We start from the raw sequence: 23,163 nt of genomic DNA, 5'->3' as shown, positions 1-23,163 counted from the left end.
AAAGGTGGCCCGACAACATTTTAATTGAAGAAAAAGAAGGAGTGTTCAAAAATTCCAAAGGGCAGGACATAAACAGCTGATAGCCCTGTCATTTCCAGCAAGGTGAAAGTTGGGGGGCGGGGGGCAGGGGTTAAGGTGTAAGTGGCAAAGGGAAAGGCAGACAGAGAAAGGGTGGGGGAGAAAGAATTAGAGACCAGGAGACAACTAGAGGGATAGCTAAAAGGAGGCACTTGAATATTCCCCATATAAATGTTTGCAACTTAATTTTAAGTGCATGTGGTTTGCAAAGTGTATTCTGCATTACAGTTTCTTTCAAATGAACTTTAGACCCTTACCTCTTCAGGTCAACTGTTGTGACATTAAACACAACACCTTTCAGCCATAGAATCATGAAGAGACGCTGAGAAAAGGGGCAATTACCAATACTCTCTCCATCATTGCCAGCCTGCAGGAGAAACAAAAAGCATTTAGATATATTGCCTACGAAATGTACAAGAGGAAAAGATCAATTTTCACATTTGCAGCATAATTACTTCCCAACATTTGGGAGTGCAGGATCCCTATTCCTAATTAAGTGGACATTCAGATTTGCTAGATCCTAGTAGGTACACAGTAAATTATAGATTAAGGGACAATACTTTAAGATAAGTGCACTTCAGGCATTTTTAAAATCATTTTCTTTCTTTTAGAAAAGGATATTTTTCTGTTGACATTTATGTTTTAATAAGTCTGTGTGATAATCTTTCAGATAAGAAAATAAAACTAATTACTTTACATTCTTATTCATTTAAAAAGATTCTGCAACATTATTCAAAGAAGATCAGGGAAGTTCTTCCTGGTGTCCTCACCATTTCTCCCTCAACCAACTTTACTGAAATACATTTGGTCAATATTACATTACTGTTTGTGGGACCTTCCTGTGTACAAACTGGTTGTTACAATTCCTATATACAAAGAGTGACACATCAAAAAGTATTTAATTGACTGTAGAGCTTTAGAATGTCCTGAGTTTGTGGAAGATGTTGTAAAAATATAAGTTCTTTCTTTTAATGATACTATTTTTTTGCCCCTAGCACCAGCACAATTACTGACACAAATGCATTTCCCAGTAGAATCTGCCTATCTCAGGACTTTGGAAGAAGCAGAACAGCAGAATGAAATGACGCCAGGGCTGTCACATAGGGCAAGAGCAGGTGACCCATGCTTACTGACACTTCCATATAATTAGATATAAGTGAACAGGTGATTATTAGTAAAGGCGTAGACTCCTATTCCCAAAGAAAGAAAGTGAACACAGCAAACCTGATATCACTTACAACACTAAATGCTTCCTTGCACCCAGTCACATGTCACTGAAGGCATGACAGACATTCATTAAAGAAAGTATGGCAGAGTAATAGCCAACATGTTGATTGCTCAAACTCCCAAGCTGCCAGTAACCATATCTACAGGAACTGGCATACTTACTGGCAGTGACTGTGGCACACTGCTTTCAGAGAGGCAGAGTTAGAGACAGTCAGATACAAGGATGCTTGCAGCTACCAAACAGCATAGCACTGACATACCCATGTCCTTGGCCCATCCATCTACAACTGCTTCATCAATGTCTTTCCTAGGTCGGTTAGCTTAACTTCTGTAGTAGGGAAAATGCTTGAATCTATCATCAAGGAAGAAATAGCAAGACATCTGGATATAAATTGTCCCATTGGTAAGACGCAGCATGGGTTCATGAAGGGAAGGTCATGTTTGACTAATTTGGTGGAATTCTTTGAGAACATTACATGTGCAGTGTACAATGGAGAACCTGTGGATGTGGTGTATCTGGATTTCCAGAAGGCATTTGACAAGGTGCTGCACCAAAGACTGCTACATAAGATAAAGGTGCAGTGTTACGGGTAATGTATTAGCATGGATAGAGGATTAGTTAACTAACAGAAAGCAAAGAGTGGGGGTAAATGGGTGTTTTTCTGGTTGGCGATCAGTGACTAGTGGTGTGCCTCAGGGATCAGTGTTGGGACCGCAATTGTTTACGATTTACATAGATGATTTGGAGTTGGGGACCAAGTGTAGTGTCAAAATTCGCAGATGACACTAAGATGGGTGGAAGAGCAAAGTGTGCAGAGGACGCTGAAAGTCTGCACAGGGATATGGATAGTCTAAGTGAGTGGGCAAGGGTCCGGCAGATGGAGTACAATGTTGGTAAATGTGAGGTCATCCATTCTGGTAGGAATAACAGCAAAATGGACTATTATTTAAATGGTAAAAAATTGCAGCATGCTGCTGTGCAGAGGGATCTGGGTGTCCTTGTGCAGGAATCTCAAGGAGTTGGTTTGCAGGTGCAGCAGGTAATTAAGAAGGCAAATGAAATTTTGTCCTTCATTGTTAGAGGGATGGAGTTTAAAAACAGCGAGATTATGTTACAGCTGTATAAGGTGCTGGTGAGGCCACACCTGGAGTATTGTGTACTGTTTTGGTCTCCTTACTTGAGAAAGGATATACTGGCACTGGAGAGGGTGCAGAGGAGATTCACTAGGTTGATTCCGGAGTCGAGAGGGTTGGCTTATGAGGAGAGACTGAGTTGACTGGGACTATACTCATTGGAATTCAGAAGAATGAGGAGAGATCTTATAGAAACATACAAGATTATGAAGGGAATAGATAAGATCGAAGCAGGGAAGTTGTTCCCACTGGCGGGTGAAACTAGAATTAGGGGGCATAGCCTCAAAATAGGGGGAAGCAGATTTAGACTGAGTTGAGGAGGAACTTCTTCACACAAAGGGTTGTGAATCTGTGGAATTCCCTGCCCAGTGAAGCAGTTGAGGCGACCTCATTGAATGTTTTTAAGGCAGGGATAGATAAATTTTTGAACTGTAAAGGAATTAAGGGTTATGGTGAGCGGGTGGGTAAGTGGAGCTGAGTCCACAAAAAGATCAGCCATGATCTTATTGAATGGCAGAGCAGGCTCGAGGGGCCAGATGGCCTACTCCTGCTCCTAGTTCTTATGTTCTTCCTTCCATCATAAGGTCAGGAGTGGGGATTTTTGCTGATGATTGCATAGCGTTCAGCGCATTTGCGATTTCTCTCACACTCAAGCAATCCATGTCCAATTATAGCAAGACCCGGACAATATCCAGGCCTGGGCTGACAAATGGTAACATTTGTGCCACACAAGTGCCAGGCAATAATCATCTCCAAAATGACAGAATCTATCGAATCATCTCCCTTTGACATTCAATTACATAACCATCCCCAAAACCCCCACTATCAGCATCCTGGGGAGAAATTAAACTAGACTAGCTGTATAAATACTATGGCTACCAAAACAGGTCAGAGGCTAGGAATCCTGCAGGGAGTAACTCACTTTGACTCCCCAAAGCCTGTTCATATGGCACAAGTCAGGAGTGTGATGAAATACTCTCCACTTGCCTGGATGAGTGCAGCACCAACAATGCTCAAGAAGCTCAACACCATTTCAAGACAAAAGCAGCTTGCTTGATTGGCACCCCACCCACTAGCTTAAACATTCACTACTTCTGCCAACAATGCCCAGTGGCAGCTGTGTACCAGCTACAAAATGAACTGCAGCAACTCACCATGCCTCCTTAGACAAAGCCGTCCAAACCCATGACCACTACCATCAAGAGCAGCAAATATGAGTGAATACCACCATCTGGAAGTTTCTCTCCAAATCACTCATCAACCTGACTTGGAAAAATATATCACCAGACCTTCTAACTACCCCTACAACAGCATTGTGGGTGTACCTACGCCAGGTGGACTGTAGATGAAGGCAGCTCACCATCACCTTCTCAAGGGTAATTAGGGATGGGCAATAAATGCTGCCCAGCCAGCAGCACCCACATCCCATGAATCAATATATTAACAATAACCCAGAGAAAGTACCAGTCAGCTGTGGCCTGAAACCAGCACCATCTCCCTGCAGACATGCTGACTGATAGGAATGGCACTGTGAATTAGTCATGACGCCGGCGTTGGACTGGGGTAAACACAGTAAGAGTTTTAACAACACCAGGTTAAAGTCCAACAGGTTTATTTGGTAGCAAATGCCATTAGCTTTCGGAGCGCTGCTCCTTCGTAAGATGGAGTGGAAATCTGCTCTCAAACAGACTGGCTGTCTCACTGGCTGTCCTGTCTGGAGACAATACACATCTCTTTATCCTATGCTTAATGCTCCCTCCACTCACATTGTCTGTATCTTTAAGACCTGGTTGGTTGTAGAGATTCGCATTCTAATCAGTATTGTGTAACTTGATTTTGTGTCTCTGTATGCCCTGTTTGAGAGCAGATTTCCACTCCATCTGACGAAGGAGCAGCACTCCGAAAGCTAATGGCATTTGCTACCAAATAAACCTGTTGGACTTTAACCTGGTGTTGTTAAAACTCTTACTGTGAATTAGCACAGAAGTGGCAGACCCTTGAAACCACCTCATGTTATCTTTCAGCACTATAACAGGGAAACAGGAGCTGGGATATGCCATCAAATTGCTTGCAAACTCATGCCTGCACCTTGGGTTTCATTCACTTGATAGTCACCACCCCTTCAGCCTCAGCAAAGGCTGCTGATTGGCTAAAATGCCTTCAGCTTACCTGAAAGACTTTCAAACTGTTATTGTGTTGCCCCCGTCCACTTAAAATGCCCCTCCACGTTGTAATTCACTTGCTTAAAATTTTCCCCTCCTGTCACTAAGGTGTTCCCTGCTTGTATTTATTTGCATCTGGGGGCAGCAAATAATGACAATAATAAACTCACATTGGCAAACTGAGTGCAAAGACATGCTTCTATTTCACGTACAAACGACATCTGCATTGGAAAAGCCAGGTTTCAAATTAAAAACACAAGCAGAATTTTCCCCCCCAAAAAACTAAGTGACACAATGGCAAGAATACCGGAGCAATTTGCACCAGTCTGTCAGGCGCGGTCTGGACTGCATTCATCCCACACTCAGGCAGTGAGTTGCACACCTTTTGGGAGATTGAGGGGTTGGGGGGAAACGCTAAACACGCCGGTGAGCGCAGCTACAATATGCTCGGGCATCGTTTTGAAAGAGTGCCCCGATCTCACAATGCACTGGGAGATGCCCTCCCTCTTCCCATAGACATCGTAACCCCATTCCCCCCCTCAGCACGATCTCCACCCCTCCTTGCACAGCCCGTCGCAGCTCCCAATCATCGGCCCCACCCCCTTGGCACTGCCAGTTTGCAGTGTGCAAGGTGGGCACTACATAACTATGTCCCCGGCCACCCGGGAGGTTCCAATGACCTCCCACCGCCCCTCCCCCATTCCCCTTCAGCATGACTATCGCGCCTGGTCTCCACTGGTGGAGACGAGAAGCGATTCTCGCCGGTTTCATGCCGCACCCAAAGGTCGGAAGATCCCGGGTACTGGGAGCCTGGCGTCGAACAGGCTATGCATGCTTAAACGCTACTTTAAATATGCTGATCAGCCTCATGCCCAGAAAGGGTTTATGCCATTAGAACGGGATCAGGAGGATTGCAAACTGTTTGGCGCCGGGTGAGAACCGATTTTTATGCCCACATGCTATTTTCTGGGATCAGTGCAATCTGAGCCAGGCGCAGCAAGGTAGGAATATTGTTCCAGTCATCAGTAGGACCAGAATAAAACAAAGAACAAAGAAAAGTACAGCACAGGAACAGGCTCTTCGGCCCCCCAAGCCTGCACCAATCATGATACCTGCCTAAATTAAAGCCGTATGCACTTACGGGGTCTGTATCCTTCCATTCCCATCCTATTCATGTATTTGCCCCTTAAATGCCCCTATCGTTTCTGCTCCCACCACCTCTCCAGACATTCACCACCCTATGTGTAAAAAAACGTGCCTCACACATCTCCTCTAACTTTTCCCCACGCACCTTAAACCTATATCCCCTAGTATTTGACTTTATTATCCTAGGAAAGAGCATCTGACTATCCACTCTGTCCATGCCACTCATCATCTTGTAGACCTCGATCAGGTCACCCCTCAACCTCCATCATTCCAGTAAGAACAAACCAAGTTTATCCAACCTCTCCTCATAGCAAATACCCTCCAGACCAGGCAACATCCTGGTAAACCTCTTCTGTACCCTCTCCAAAGCCTCCACATCCTTCTGGTAGTGTGGTGACCAGAATTGGACACAATATTCTAAGTGAGGCCTAACTAAAGTTCTGTACAGCTGCAGCACGACCTGCCAATTTTTATACTCAATGCCCCGACCGATGAAGGCAAGCATGCCACAATACTTCTTGACTACCTTATCCACCTGCGTTGCCACTTTCAGTGATCGGTGAACATGTCCAGAACACACTGCCTGTCAATACTCCTAAGGGTTCTACCATTTACTGTATAATTCCTACATGCATTGGACCTTCCAAAATGCATTATCTCACACATGATTGGATTAAATTCCATCTGCCATTTCTTTGCCCAAGTCTCCAACCAGTCTATATCTTGCTGTATCCTCTGACAATCATCTTCACTATCCGCAACTCCACCAATTTTTGTGTCATCTGTGAACTTACTAATCAGACCAGCTACATTTTCCTCCAAATCATATATATACTACGAACAACAAAGGTCCCAGAACTGATCCCTGTGGAACACCGCTAGTCAAAGCCTTCATTCAGAAAAGCACCCCTCCACTGCTACCCTCTGTCTTCTATGGCCAAGCCAATTCTGTATCTATCTCACCAGCTTTCTTCTGATCCCATGTGACTTTACCGTTGCAAGTCATTTAGATAACTATGGCATCATTCAAACCAACTAAAAAGTAAAAGGGATCTGCTTGTAGTCCCAAATGAATCAGCTTGTACATGTTTGTTCCCATATTCTCAATGGGATTGAAATTCCACTGATCACTGCTCTCAACCTAGCTGGTTAAAATTCCTGTGTGAACTAGCTCAATCAAGTTGTTAATCCTCTTAAAAAGGTTCATGCCTTTATTTCTACATTTTATGCAAATAGATTAACTGGTATACTAAAATAACAGGCTGCAGAATTTAATCTCAATTCAAAGTTTTGCTGCATCCTAAAAAAAGTTTTTCGAACGTCAAACTCATTTGCCTGTTTCCAAAAGATGAAGTTCCTCCACATTTCGTCAGATAGGTTATCTAATAACCCTGTTCCTGTGCTTGGATCAATCCACCTGTTATAACTTCATCCTAAAATAGTCGGTCCATGTTGCAATTTTTATGGCCTATTCTTTTTCTCCTCGTGATCTATTACAAACATTGGGATATCAAAGTACAGAGGGTGGCTCATTCCTAACCGACAAGCAGCCTTTCATATCAGAGCTGCATTTCAACAATGCGTGTTCAAATTGTTGGCCTTAAACAGAAGGGTAGATTTATCTATGCCCGTCCTTTAACTGTTTTATGAAACATCCTATCATTTACATCAGCAGAATGAGAAACTCCTAATATAAAGAACAGAACACAAAGAGAGGCTTGCAACTGGCAGCTAAGATATATCCAAAGAGTGACACTAGTCATTCTACCCTAGCCTTAATGGAGCCGAAATCATTTATAGATACAAAGTAAAGGGCAAAGAATTCTGTATTCTTAAAAATACATTATTTTCCAGCAGCCCTGTTAAAAGCAACATAATGATGCTGGGGGAGGAGTATAAACCTGGCCAACTAACTAACCAACATATCACCAGGTTACTCGCAATAACCCTGTTCCTGTGCTTTTTCTATCATCTTGCAGGTTCGATATTTCTCAGTATTCTCTGTCAATTAAGAGCAGCTGTGTCTTTACAGCACCATTCACTAGTTGTCGAGGGACAGATGACACCTTAGCGCCCCACAGAGAGCACAAAGCACTAGAGGTAAAAAATAACAGGAGCAATGCATCGACTGTAAAGGGCTAATTTTATTGGATTTGTAAAGAATTCTGTAATAATGGAATGAAATGCAACCTCAACAAAAAATTATAAGCAAATAAACTTAATCCCAACATAATTAAAATTGAACGGCACTGTAATGAAAAGTATTTTGGTTGATTGGCATGTGACTTTTGGAATTTACAGCCATCCCTCCCACCCTCACCACATCATGCGCTTGTGGTTAATCATTTGCACTCATGGATCAAGCTCCTGCATTTCCAGCACCGTCTGTTTTCATGAACATTATGACTGGCATAGCAATGTTGTGATTGTTTCTAATATACTCATATAAAATATCAATAGGTGCTGTGAAAAAATGTTTCCAGCTAATAATACAAGCTCTGGGCTTGAATTTATGAGCTATGTTTTTAAAATACATAGGGCTGGATTCTCCAACCTTGCCCGCAGCCGGGATTCTCCTGTCCCGCTGCAGTGAACGGAGATTTGGTTGAGCGCCAAATTCTCCGTCATTGCTGGTTGCAGTGGTGGGGCGTGAACGGCCGGAGGAGAATTCCAGCCATAATATTTATGAATTTAATATAAAATATTTACAGTGAGAAGTTTCACAACACCAGGTTAAAGTCCAACAAGTTTATTTGGTAGCACGAGCTTTGAGCCTGCTCCTTCATCAGTGAGTCATTCACCTGTGCCCAAACCCAGTCCAATGCCAGCATCTCCACATAGAGTCAGAGGTTTACAGCATGGAAACAGGCCCTTTGGCCCAACTTGTCCACGCTGCCCTTTTTTTAAAACCCCCAAACCTAATCTCAATTGCCCGCATTTGGCCCATATCCCTCTATACCCATCGTACCCATGTAACTATCTAAATGCTTTTTAAAAGACAAAATTGTACCCGCCTCCACTACTACCTCTGGCAGCTTGTTCCAGACACTCACCACCCTCTAAAGAAATTGCCCCTCTGGACACTTTTGTATCTCTCCCCTCTCACCTTAAACCTATGCCCTCTAATTTTAGACTCCCCTACATTTGGGAAAAGATATGACCATCTAGCTGATCTGTGCCCTTCATTATTTTATAGACCTCTAGAAGATCACCCCTCAGCCCACGCTCCAGAGAAAAAAGTCCCAGTCTATCCAGCCTCTCCTTATAACTCAATCCATCAAGTCCCGATAGCATCCTGGTAAATCTTTTCTGCACTCTTTCTAGTTTAATAATATCCTTTCTATAATAGGGTGACCAGAATTGCACACAGTATTCCAAGTGTGGCCTTACCAATGTCTTGTACAACTTCAACAAGACATTCCAACTCCTGTATTCAATGTTCTGACCAATGAAACCAAGCATGCCGCATGCCTTCTTCACCACTCTTTCCACCTGTGACTCCACTTTCAAGGTGCTATGAACATGTACCCCCAGATCTCTTTGTTCTGTAACTCTCCCCAACGCCCTACCATTAACTGCCCTGGTTCAATCTACCAAAATGCATCACCTCGCATTTGTCTAAATTAAACTCCATCTGCCATTTGAATGCCCACTGGCCCAATTGATCAAGATCCCGCTGCAATCCTTGATAACCTTCTTCACTGTCCACTATGCCAACAATCTTAGTGTCATCTGCAAACTTACTAACCATGCCTCCTATATTCTCATCCAAATCATTAACATAAATGACAAATAACAGTGGGCCCAGCACTGATCCCTGAGGCACACCGCTGGTCACAGGCCTCCAGTTTTTAAATACATCATACAAAGTATCTATCTATTTAAAAATCATCCATCCTACACAAGGCTCTCTTTTCACAGAATTGTTATAGTACAGAAGGGGGCCATTCAGCCCATTGTGTCTGCTCAGCTCTTCGAACGAGCATTTCACCTAGTGCCATGCTCCTGCCTTCTCCCTGCAATCCTGCAGGTTGTTTCTTTTCAAATAATCATTTAATTCACTCGAATAGTTCGATTGAAACTGCCTCCATCATACTCTCAGACAATATATTCCAGATCCTATTCATTCGCTGCGTGAAAGCTTTTTCTCACATCACATTTGCTTGTTTTGCCAATTACTTAAATATATGCCCTCTCCATCCTTTCATCCACAGGAACAGTTTCTCCCCATCTACTCCGTCCAGACTCCTCATGACTTTGAATATCCTGATCAAATCTCCCCTCAGTCTTTTTTTCCCCTTATTACATCTCCCTGGTTTGCTTCACACCTTTCAAAAGCAGAAGGCATGGTCCCAAAGTTATCATGCTTCCAAATTATTTCATATGAAAAGTTAACACAAGGATTCGCCCTTGTTTTTATTTTGCCGTTGGTCCCCATTCCTAATGTCATTGCCTACTTACTGAGTCTGTCCTTCTCCCACAGCTAATAGGCTGTGATTAAGCCAGTCTGTTCACAACATTGGCATTATACCCGACTCCAGAATGAGTTTTGGACACATATTCATGCCATTAGTAACACTGTCTATTTCTAGAAACCTGATTACATTGTCCAACTTCACCCGCTTTCACTTGGCTGCTGCTGAAACTCTCACCCATGCTTTTACTACTTCTAAACATGGACTACTACAATGCACTTCCAGCTGGTCTCCAATATTCTACCCTCCATAAACTTGAAGGCATTCAAGTTCTGCGGCCTGTATCTTAACTTGCACCAAGTTCCATTCCCCTATCACTCTGTGCTCGCTGACCTACATTGGCTCCTGCTGGCAACATCTCGATTTTAAAATTCTGATCCTTGTTTACAACTCTCTCCATGGGCTTGCCCCTCCCTATCTCTGCAACCTCCTCAAGCTCTATAACTCTCCAAATTTCTCTCTTACTCTAGTTCTGGGATATCTCAGAATACACAGAATAGATACATGGGAAAGAAAACTCAAACAGAAGGACTCACCATCTGTAGTTAACTAAAAAAAGTTAAGACAGTATCAAACTTAAATCAAAAGCATCAAATTGCACAAAGATGGGCAACAGGTGAAAAGATTAGACAGAATATAGAAAACAGCAAAGAATGACACAAAGGTTAATGGGGGGAGAAAATTAGAGTAAAGAAAAAGCTAGCTAGAAATATAAAGATAAGATAGTAAGAGTTTCAATAGATACTTGAAAAAGAGAAGTTAACAAGGGGACATAGGTTCAAGATGAGGGCAGGAAGTTCAGGAGAAACATGAGGAAACATCTTTTTACCCAGAGGGTAGTGTGACGGTCTGGAATGTGCTGCTTGGGAGGAGAGTAGAAGCGAGTTGCCTCACATCCTTTAAAAAGTACTTGGATGAGCACTTGGCACATCGTAACATTCAAGGCAATGGGCCAAGTGCTGGTAGATGGGATTAGGTAGGAGTTCAGGTGTTTCTTGCGTGCTGATGCAGACTCGATGGGCCAAACAGCCTCTTCTGCACCATGTGATTCTATGAACAAAGTGAGCATTGGTCCTGTTGAAAGTAAGGCTGGGGAATTAATAATGAAAAAATAATGAGATAGCAGATGAATTGAACAGGTACTTTGCATCAGCCTTCACTGTAGAGGATACAAGTAACATCCCAGAAATAACTAAGTCAGGAACTGAAAGGAAGGGAGGAACTCAGCAGCCTGAAATTTTTGCCCGTCAGACGTGCGTACTCGGTGGGGCCAGAAGCAGGTGTGAAACACACTTCTGGTTGCGACCGGCCCTGGAACACGACTTTATGCTAGTTAGAACATAGAACATTACAGCGCAGTACAGGCTCTTCGGTCCTTGATGTTGCGCCGACCAGTGAAACCAATCTAAAGCCCATCTAACCTACACTATTCCAATATCATCCATATGTTTATCCAATGACCATTTAAATGCCCTTAATGTTGGCGAGTCCACTACTGTTGCAGGCAGGACATTCCACGCCCTTACTACTCTCTGAGTGAAGAACCTACCTCTGACATCTGTCCTATATCTATCACCCCTCAATTTAAAGCTATGTCCCCTCGTACTAGACATCACCATCCGATGAAAAAGGCTCTCACTATCCACCTATCTAATCCTCTGATCATCTTGTATGCCTCTATTAAGTCACCTCTTAACCTTCTTCTCTCTAACAAAAACAACCTCAAGTCCCTCAGCCTTTCCTCATAAGACCTTCCCACCATACCAGGCAACATCCTAGTAAATCTCCTCTGCACCCTTTCCAATGCTTCCACATCCTTCCTATAATGCGGCGACCAGAACTGTACGTTATACTCCAAGTGCGGCCACACCAGAGTTTTGTACAGCTGCAACATGACCTCCTGGCCCCGAAACTCAATCCCTCGACCAATAAAAGCTAACACTCCGTACGCCTTCTTAACAATCCTATCACCCTGGGTGCCAACCTTCAGGGACCTATGCATATGGACACAGATCTCTCTGTTCATCCACACTACCAAGTATCTTACCATTAGCCCCAGTGCTCTGTAATCCTGTTACTCCTTCCAAAGTGAATCACCTCACACTTTTCCACATTGAACTCCATTTGCCACCTCTCAGCCCAGCTCTGCAGCTTATCTATGTCCCTCTGCAACAACCTTCCGCACTGGCCACAACTCCACTGACTTTAGTGTCATCCGCAAATTTACTAATCCATCCTTCTACGCCCTCATCCAGGTCATTTATAAAAATGACAAACAGCAGTGACCCCAAAACAGATCCTTGCGGTACACCACTAGAAACTGAACTCCAGGATGAAGATTTCCCATCAACCACCACCCTGTCTTCTTACAGCTAGCCAATTCCTGATCCAAACCGCTAAATCACCCTCAATCCCATGCGTCCATATTTTCTGCAATAGCTTACCGTGGGGAACCTTATCAAACGCTTTACTGAAATCCATATACACCACATCAACTGCTTTACCCTCGTCCACCTCTTTGGTCACCTTTTCAAAGAACTCAATAAGGTTCGTGAGGCATGACCTACGCTTCACAAAACCGTGTTGACTATCCCTAATCAAATTATTCCTTTCTAGATGATTATAAATCCTATCTCTTATAATCCGTTCCAAAACTTTGCCCACAACAGAAGGCAGGCTCACTGGTCTATAATTACCAGGGTTGTCTCTACTCCCCTTCTTGAACAAGGGGACAACATTCGCTATCCTCCAGTCTTCTGGCACTATTCCTGTAGACAATGATGACATAAAGATCAAAGCCAAAAGCTCTGCAATCTCCTCCCTAGCCTCCCAGAAAATCCTAGGATAAATCCCATCCGGCCCAGGGGACTTATCTATTTTCACACTTTCCAGAATTGCTAACACCTCCTCCTTATGAATCTCCATCCCGTCTAGTCTAATAGCTTGTATCTCAGTATTCTCCTCGACAACATTGTCTTTTTCCTGTGTGAATACTGATGAAAAATATTCATTTAGCGCCTCTCCTATCCCTTCAGGCTCCACGCACAACTTCCCACTACTGTCCTTGACTGGCCCTAATCTTACCCTAGTCATTCTTTTATTCCTGACATACCTATAGAAAGCTTTAGGGTTTTCCTTGATCCTACCTGCCAAAGACTTCTCATGTCCCCTCCTGGCTCTTCTTAACTCTCTCTTTAGGTCCTTCCTGGCTAACTTGTAACTCTCAAGCGCCCTAACTGAGCCTTCACGTCTCACCTTTACATAAGTCTCCTTTTTCCTCTTCACAAGAGACTACTTCTTTAGTAAACCATGGTTCCCTCGCTTGACCACTTCCACCCTGCCTGACAGGTACATACTCATCAAGGACACGCAGTAGCTGTTCCTTGAACAAGCTCCACATATCAATTGTGCCCATCCCCTGCAGTTTCCTTCCCCAACTTATGCATTCTAAATCTCGCCTAATCGCATCATAATTTCCTTTCCCCTAGCTATAACTCTTACCCTTCGGTATATACCTATCCCTTTCCATCGCTAAAGTAAACGTAAACGAATTGTGGTCACCATCACCAAACTGTTCACCTACCTTCAAATCTAACACCTGGTCTGGTTCATTACCCAGTACCAAATCCAATGTGGCCTCGCCTCTTGTTGGCCTATCTACATACTGTGTCAGGAAACCCTCCTGCACACATTGGACAAAAACTGACCCCACTAAAGTACTCGAGCTATAGCTTTTCCAGTCAATATTTGCAAAGTTAAAGTCCCCCATAACAACTACCCTGTTACTTTCGCTCCTATCCAGAATCATCTTTGCAATCCTTTCCTCTACATCTCTGGAACTTTTCAGAGGCCTATAGAAAACTCCCAACAGGGTGACCTCTCCTTTCCTGTTTCTAACCTCAGCCCATACTACCTCAGTAGACGAGTCCTCATCAAACGTCCTTTCTGCCACCGTAATACTGTCCTTGACTAACAATGTCACACCTCCATCTCTTTTACCACCTTCCCTGCTCTTACTGAAACATCTAATCCCCGGAACCTGCAACAACCATTCCTGTCCCTGCTCTATCAATGTCTCCGAGATGGCCACAACATCGAAGTCCCAGGTACCAACCCATGCTGCAAGTTCACCCACCTTATTCCAGATGCTCCTGGCGTTGAAGTATACACACTTCAAACCACCTTCCTGCCTGCCGGTACACTCCTGCGACGTTGAAACCTCATCCATGACCTCACTACTCTCAACCTCCTGTACACCGGAGCTACAATTCAGGTTCCCACCCCCCTGCTGAATTAGTTTAAACCCTCCCGAAGAGCGTTAGCAAATTTCCCCCCCAGGATATTGGTACCCCTCTGGTTCAAGTGCAGACCATCCCATTTGTAGAGGTCCCACCTACCCCAGAATGAGCCCCAATTGTCCAGGTATCTGAATCCCTCCCTCCTGCACCATCCCTGTAGCCACGTGTTCAATTGCTCTCTCTCTCTATTCCTCTCCTCACTAGCACGTGGCACAGGTAACAAACCAGAGATAACAACTCTGTTTGTTCTAGCCCTAAGCTTCCACCCTAACTCCCTGAATTTCTACCTTACATCCCCATCCCTTTTCCTACCTATGTCTTGGGTGCCTATGTGAACCATGACTTGGGGCTGGTCCCCCTCCCCCTTGGCCAATTAATAAGCAGCCAACGTCAAACAAGTGCTGGGAAAGGCTCAGCAATGTCAAGGAGAGTGGGAAGAGGGCAGGTGCTGAGAAAAGGGAGGGTGCGGGCTGGCACATCTAACATGGATTAGGATGAGGCTATTGAGTTGGACGATCAGCCATGATTGCAATGAATGGCGGAGCAGGCTCAAAGGGCCAAATGGCCTCGTCCTGTGCCTATCTTCTATGTTTCTATGCTCCCTCATGGGCCAGCCACTGCGGAGCTGTCTCAGGGAGCTGCAGACATGTACAAAATTAATTGCAATGGATAAACACTGCAAATGGTGTCTCGGCAGCACATTCAAGTGCAAACCTCAGTCCCCACACACATTTTGAAATTTGATTTCAGCTCTGACATTTCACTCTGCCCTGGATTGATGTTGCAGCTAAAACATAAAGGGGGCCTGGCCAATCGGCCTGCCCACCAACTGTAAAAGCAGATGGACCAGCTAAGATTATGTTTAATTGGCCCCTTAATGGGCTAAATTGCCTGCTGGATTGTTGGCGGTTGTGCTTCCGAATCTTGAACATGCCTGCTGACCGAAATATCGCACAAGTGCACCAAGATAGTGGGATGCACGCCTTATGTCTTCTTGTGCAATTTCACACATCTCCAGGTTGCCCAAGCAACGTAAAATTCTGACCAGAGAAACCTAGCAAACCGTTGGAGCTGCAGGCTTTCAAATCCCCGGCTCTTAATGGACTCCCTCCTAGGGTCTTAAAAGAAGTGGCTAGTGAGATAGTGGATGCATAAAAGCTAAATTACTGCAGATGCTGGAATCTGAAACAATAACAGAAAATGCTGGAAAATCTCAACAGGTCTGACAGCATCGGAGGAGGAAGAACAGATCCAACGTTGAGAGTCTGGATGATTCTTTGTCAGACCTCTGATGGAGGGTCATCCAGGCTCGAAACGTTGGCTCTATTCTCTCTCCACAGATGCTTTCAGATCTGCTGAGATTTTCCAGCATTTTCTGAGATAGCTGATGCATGCGTTTTGATTTTCCAAAATTCCCTGGATTTGGGCAAGGTTCATTAGGTTGGAAAATTATGAATGTAACTCCTTTATTGAAAAAGGGAGGAAGACAGAAAGCAGGAAACTACAGGCCAATTAGCTTATTGTCTATCATAGGGAAAATGTTGGAAATTATTATTAAAGATGATAGGGCACTTAGAAAACCTTAAGGTAATCAAAGTTATTTTTTAAAAGTTTAAAGTTTATTTATTACTGTCACAATAGACTTATATTACAGACACGGGGAGAACGTGCAGACTCCACACAGACAGTGATCTTCTTGTGCAATTTCACACATCTCCAGGTTGCCCAAGCAATGTAAAATTCTGACCAGAGAAACCTAGCAAACCGTTCGAGCTGCAGGCTTTCAAATCCTCGAGTCCTACTGGACTCGAACCGACAGTGAATCGAACTAGGGTCCCTGGCACTGAGTCAGCAATGCAAACCACTGTGCCACCATGCTACCATCAGGCAAAGTCAACACAGTTTTGTGAAGGCAATCATTTATCCTGTGGTGAATGCACTGTATTTAGAATTCCAGAAGGCATTTGCTAAGGTGCCACATCAAAAAGTTATTGCAGAAAATAAAAGCTCATGGTGTAGAGGGTAACATATTGGCATGGACAGAAGATTGGCTAGCTGACAGGAAACAAAGGGTAACCTTAAATGGGTCATTTATTAGTTGGCAGAATTTGACAAGTTGTGTGCCACAGGAATCAGTGCTGGTGTCTCTAAGTTTTACAATTTATACAAATGACTTGGATGGAGGGACTGAAGGTTGTTAAATTTGATGACACAAAGATAGATAGGAAAGTAAGTTGTGAAGTGGAAAATAAGTTGTGAAGAGGACATAGATAGGTTATGAGAGTGGACGGAGGAATGGCAAATGTCGTAGAACGTGGGAAAATATGAAATTGTCCACTTTGGCAGAAGGAAGAAAAAAGAAACAAGGCAGATGTAGATAGATTTTTGATAAACAAGGGAGTGAAAGATTATGGGGGTCAATGGAAGGTTACAGTCAGATCAACCATGATCTTATTGAATGGCGGAGTAGGCTCAATGTGCCAAATGGTCTGCTCGTAACTTGTATATTCATATGTTCATATCTGGACTGTCCAATATTATGCCAGGCTAGAGCCATTGAGCTGAAGTGGTCTGCCTATTTGGCATAATAATGAGATCCTCTTTCTAGACGTTGGTGGGTCCGCTCAGGCAGTCAGCAGCTCAATGGTTAAAATTTACCCCATTATGTTATATCGGTCGAGTGATATATTTTGACGTGGAGATGCCGGCGTTGGACTGGGGTAAACACAGCAAGAGTTTTAACAACACCAGGTTAAAGTCCAACAGGTTTATTTGGTAGCAAATGCCATTAGCTTTCAGAGCGCTACTCCTTCATCAGATGGAGTGGATTTCTGCTCTCAAACAGGGCATGCGGAGATACAAAATCAAGTTACACAATACTGATTAGAATGCGAATCTCTACAGTCAACCAGGTCTTAATGATACAGACAATGTGAGTGGAGGGAGCATTAAGCACAGGTTAAAGAGATGTGTATTGTCTCCAGACAGGACAGCCAGTGAGATTCTGCAAGTCCTTTGGTGGTGGGGCAAAAATTGAGCCCTCAGCTGAGGACTTGCAAAATCTCACTGTCTGTCCTGTCTGGAGACAATACACATCTCTTTAACCTGTGCTTAATGCTCCCTCCACTCACATTGTCTGTATCATTAAGACCTGGTTGACTGTAGAGATTCGCATTCTAATCAGTATTCTGTAACTTGATTTTGTGTCTCCGCATGCCCTGTTTGAGAGCAGAAATCCATTCCATCTGACGAAGGAGCAGCGCTCCGAAAGCTAATGGCATTTGCTACCAAATAAACCGTTGGACTTTAACCTGGTGTTGTTAAAACTCTTACTGTGATATATTTTGGCCAGGACACCAGGACAAGTTTTCTACTCTGCTTTGAATGATACTGCAAGGTGTTTCACATCTACCTGAGAGAACAGATAGGTTTTCAGTTTAATGGCACAACTGAAAGGCAATATCTCCAATGTTGCAGGACTTCCACATTACAGTACCAGAATAGTCAGTCAGAATGTCCGCTCAAGGGCCTGAAATGGACCTTGCAGGAAGAATCCTTTGCCTCAGGGAGGTGAGCATTCTCATTCTGAACTGAGACCAAGTCTACACAGTCTCACAATAAATATATTTAGCCAGTGGCGAGAGAATTCAGGCTTTCATCCAATCAATCTGTACTGAATTTCTACTCAAGTTGTTGAGACGAAAAGGCAATCTACCAATCCGCTGCACCTTCCAGATTCTCATTCCCACTGTTTTCAATGGAGAAAGTTTAATCAGTCACATTACTACCCGTCAGAAAATTGATAACGGACATGGCATTTTGGCACATGCTTGGCTGAGTTACTGTCATTCTTAAAATTCAACCTGCCTTCCAACCCAATGCAGTGAAGTACTAATATTGTTTCCAATGTAAAGTGAATCTCAGCCAAATTTTCACCCGATTCCTTTTTCCTCAGCATTAAAGAACCTTTAGGAGTTATAATGTGAGACAGGTGGTGAAAGCCAAGGCTGAAATTTAAACCTATTACTACCCCTGAAATATTGATGGAAATTCCATTGGCTGCTATCTAACTGCCTCGTAACAAGCAGCGGAATGAATAGGTCTCAATCTAAGCACCTCAGGCAAACAGCAGATGATAATAGAAGTGAAAAACAAAATAGTGAAATCTGGAACAAGAAACATAAAAATAAAAAAAGGCTGAAATTACAGGACAAGCCAGTCAGCATTTGTGATGAAAATGGATACATTTACATTTCAGGAGCAGATCCTACTTCTCAACTGAAATATATAAAGCTTGTGAAATGGAATGAAGAAACAAAGCATTTAACACAAAGAGGGGTCAGGGCTGGAACAATGGAACGGATCATTTCAGTAATTAAAGCTGGCATTTTTTTGGTTAATAGGTTGAATATTTCCATCAGTAAAATATTATAATGAACCCTTTGATAAAGGATTTCCGGTGGCAGGGAAGAATTAAGTCAAACTGCTGTGTATATTATACATGGATAAAATACACACTGGAACAAACAGAGGATAGAAAGAGCTCCACCCCTTTGATGCTAAAAATGGACTCATACTTAGTAAGCAGTTCATGTAAAGATCTAAGAACTATCAAATAGAAAATTCCTCTTCAATTTTTTTTAAAACCGTGATACATTTCTTGAGGCTTCTTGTTTCTATCTAACCTCTTTCACCTAAGAAATAATAGAACTGCCCACTTCCATTGGAGATAATGTTAGATTATCAGGGCCTGATAATCTACTTCCCAGGGCACTAAAGGAGGTGGCCATGGAAATAGTGGATGTGTTGGTTGTCATCTTCCAAAATTCTATATATTCTGGAACATTCCTGGCAGATTGGAAGGTGGCAAATGTAACCCTACTATATCTTTTTTTAAAAAGAGGGAAAAACAGAATTACCAACTGGTTAGCCTAACATCAGTAATAGGGAAATCGCTAAAGTGATAAAGGATGGAATAACAGGACACTTGAAAATTGTTAACAGGGTTAAGCAAAGGCCGGAGCTCTCCAATCCCGTTTTCGCCAGGTGGGTTTGGCAACGAGAGCGGAAAATCCTGCAAGATGTCCAAATCACATTTCATGGTGGCATAAAAACATGACACGATTGTCTCCTACCTGCAACGAACATAACGTAATAATCAATGTCAGGAATGTCATTTCCATACAAAGTGGGCTTCAATGCCCGAATCATACCCCCTCCACGTTAATGTGAGGGCAGATCAGTGCGGAACCCGACTGCTTTCCCCAAGGTGTGCACCTGGTAAACAGACCTCCCAGAGGAGCTCAGTTGAAGGTATTGCGGGCGTCGGGGTGGGGGGAGGGGGAAAGCTAATATTTGGGAAAATTCAAATCCAAAGTCAACATGAATTTATGAAAGAGAAATCATGTTTGACAAACTGACTGGAGCTTTGAGAGGATGTAACTAGTAGATTAGATAAGAGTGAACCAGTGGATGTGATGTATTTGGATTTTCAAAAAAATCTTTGAAGTCCCACGTAAAAGTGTGCAAATTCAAAATGCATGGGATTGGAGGAATCGACATGGATTGAAAATTGGTTAGCAGATAGGAAACGGACAGTAGAAATAAATGGGTATTTTACAAAGGGGCAGACAATGGCTAGCGAAATCCTGAAATGATTAGTGCTTGGGCACCAGCTGTTCACAATATGCATCAATAATTTGGATGAGGGAACAAAAGGTAATATTTTCAAGTTTGCTGATGACACAAAATTTGGTGGGAATAGGAGAGGTGAGGAGGATGTCAAGGTAATTTAGACAAGTTGAGTGAGTGGACATATACATTAGAAATGCAGTATACTGTGGATAAATGTGAAGTTATTTACATCAGATAGAGAAACAGAATGGCTGAGTCTTAGCTAAACGGTGACAGATTGGAAAATGTTGACATACAAAGGGACCTGGGTGTCCTAGTACAATAGTCATTAAAAGCAATCGTGCATGTACAGCAAGCAGTTAGGAGGGGAAATGGTATGTTGGTCTTCATTGTAAGATGATTTGAGTACAGGAGCAAGGCTATCTTACTGCAGCTGGATAGGGCAGGATTATGGTATCAGGAGAGATTGGGTCGATTAGGCCTGCATTCACTGGAGTTTAGATGAATGAGGGGGAATCAGATTTAAACACATAAAATTCTGTCAGAGCTGGACAGACTGGATTGAAGGATGATATTTCTCTTGGCTGGGGGTGGGGGGTCACACTCAGGATATCATAGAAATCATAGAAACCCTACAGTGCAGAAGGAGGCCATTCGGCCCATCGAGTCTGCACCGACCACAATCCCACCCAGGCCCTACCCCCACATATTTACCCGCTAATCCCTCTAACCTACGCATCTCAGGGACAATTTTTAACCTGGCCAATCAACCTAACCCGCACATCTTTGGACTGTGGGAGGAAACCGGAGCACCCGGAGGAAACCCACGCAGACACGAGGAGAATGTGCAAACTCCACACAGACAATGACCCGAGCCGGGAATCGAACCCGGGACCCTGGAGCTGTGAAGCAGCAGTGCTAACCACTGTGCTACCGTGCCGCCCATATGGGGTAGAACCATTTAGAACTGACATGATGAGATGTTTCTTCACATATTGTGTAGTGAACCTATGGAATGCTCTACCACAGAACGCTGTGGAGGCCAAGTCACTAAATATATTTGAGAAAATAGATTTCCTGACACTAAAGGTGTCAAAGGGAATGTGGAGAGTGGGGGTGGGGGTGGGGGGGGGGGGGGGGGTGAGTATGGTGCTGAGATAGAGGATCAGTCATGATCATACTGACTGGCAGAGCTGGCTTGAAGGTCGAATGGTCTACTTCTGCTCTACTTTCTATGTTTCTGTGTAACAGGGGAGTCAAAGTTAATGGTAGGTGGACAGGAAAGTAGATGCGAGGCCACAATCAGATCAGCCATGATATTATCAATTGACAGAGCAGGTTCAAAGTGCCGAATAGCCTATTCCTGCTCCTAATTCATATGTTTATACATTGGTCTTAAAAACTAAAATGCTATCACCAGTTCCATCCAGATAATTAAATATTTGAATATCACTGTATTCACTTTATTTAAAGTCAGATTTTTTTTTGTGAACCACGGTGGTATTAAATGTTTTATTGATTAAAGTGATCACTTGTGTGATGAAGAACTGAAGGGGAAATGTGATTACACTACACACATACAAGAGGCCTACTGCAGGTGTAATTAAATGCACACGATGGTGAAAGATTCACAATATTAGTCTCCGTAAGACTCAAGAAAAGTTGGAAAATTCAAATTAGTTGAAATAGTTGACACATCTGTAAAATTTCACGTGAAAAATCAAAATGTATAAACTGCTATCAGTAAAACTGCAAGGGTCCAAGGCACCACTAAATACTATCAAACGGGAAACCTAACTCTCTTCTCAAATGCTCACACCTACAATCTAACCATCAGTTTGGTGATTGCGGTGAAGGCAACACCATGGGGGAAATTTTACAGTTCCGTCCACCATGGGAATCGTAATGGGCAGGGGGCAGACGATGCAAAAGCCCATTAACCTCGGGCAGGGTTTTTCAGTTTTGGGGCGAATGCGGCTGGAAAATCCCACCCCATGATTATCTTGGCCTGTAACCAAAATTATGAAATCAAATGCACTAATAAGTCAGCTTCAATTTGTTCCTGCAGCACAACTAGACAACAGACAAGACTTCCTCTTCACAGCAATATCTCCAAATTGCTAACTTGATGGTTTAAGACCAGGAGAATTTAATTTAGTGCTGCTGTTAATGAAGTACTGTTCATAGTCTTCAAAATTAACAACATCCTGCTGTGAATCTGTGCACATTTCAACTTTCATTTTACTGCGACAAATTTCTATTCCTAATCACAATAATAACTGCTAATTTAGTTATTGCGTTAACTTCAGCGGCAATGCTTTATTCGCAGGATGGTGAAGAATGTAGAACTCACCATAAAACTTTCCACTGACCCTGCCCAAAACAAGAGCTGCCGAAGCTGCGAGACCCATCTACTCTTTTAAAGCAATATTCATTCAGAAAAATATAAACAACATTTCAGCAACAAAAAAAAGCATGATCACTGACCTAACAATAGTCAAATGGAATGCGCCAAGCAACTACTGACATTCAATCTTTGTTACTGTGTTAGGTTTGACATGAGCTTTTCATCAAGTGAATGAAGCACAAAAAAAAACACTGCAGTAATTCAATACAATGTACCCACAATGGAATGCAGATCTAGAAAATTACCGACAACAATAACTGAAATTTCAATGCTGTGCATCAATTCTGTTGTAATACTGATTCTACGACTAGTACAAAAAAAGAGGGACAGCAGAACACAGGTGCACTTATGGCAGATGGGAACAATTTGGCCTGCAACTTGAATTGCGAATCATATCATCCGCTTCACGTGTTATGGAATTACTTCTCATCACAGGATAAGTAACAATGGCATCAAAAACCAAGTTGATCACCAGGCAATCAGTCCAGTTCCCCCAAGGCACCAAGTAGTCTATAATCTGCTACTGGAGTTAGACAGGTCACAGGGTAGGAAAATAAATAATTTTAAACTAGTATGGTAGAGGAGCTGTTTGGAGGTTGGAG

The 23,163-nt window shown here is 43.1% G+C and overlaps 1 protein-coding gene across 4 annotated transcripts in view; it reads right to left on the bottom strand.

The window, feature by feature from the left end:
* Window positions 1-23,163, bottom strand: part of LOC144493641 (chloride intracellular channel protein 5-like) — a 131,502-nt gene that overhangs the window by 31,064 nt on the left and 77,275 nt on the right. For 3 of the 4 annotated variants that reach the window (XM_078212910.1, XM_078212912.1, XM_078212913.1), the window contains exon 2: window positions 336-445. In XM_078212910.1, the coding sequence (XP_078069036.1) occupies window positions 336-445 (110 nt within the window). Of the gene's footprint in view, window positions 1-335; window positions 446-770; window positions 792-23,163 lie in introns of those variants that run through there. The other variant, XM_078212914.1, reaches the window with a different exon arrangement.

Source organism: Mustelus asterias, chromosome 5, assembly GCF_964213995.1.
Source record: "Mustelus asterias chromosome 5, sMusAst1.hap1.1, whole genome shotgun sequence".
Classification (NCBI taxonomy): domain Eukaryota; kingdom Metazoa; phylum Chordata; class Chondrichthyes; order Carcharhiniformes; family Triakidae; genus Mustelus; species Mustelus asterias.
The sequence above is the reverse complement of the archived record's forward strand: the minus strand, read 5'-3'. Positions and strand labels throughout refer to the sequence as shown.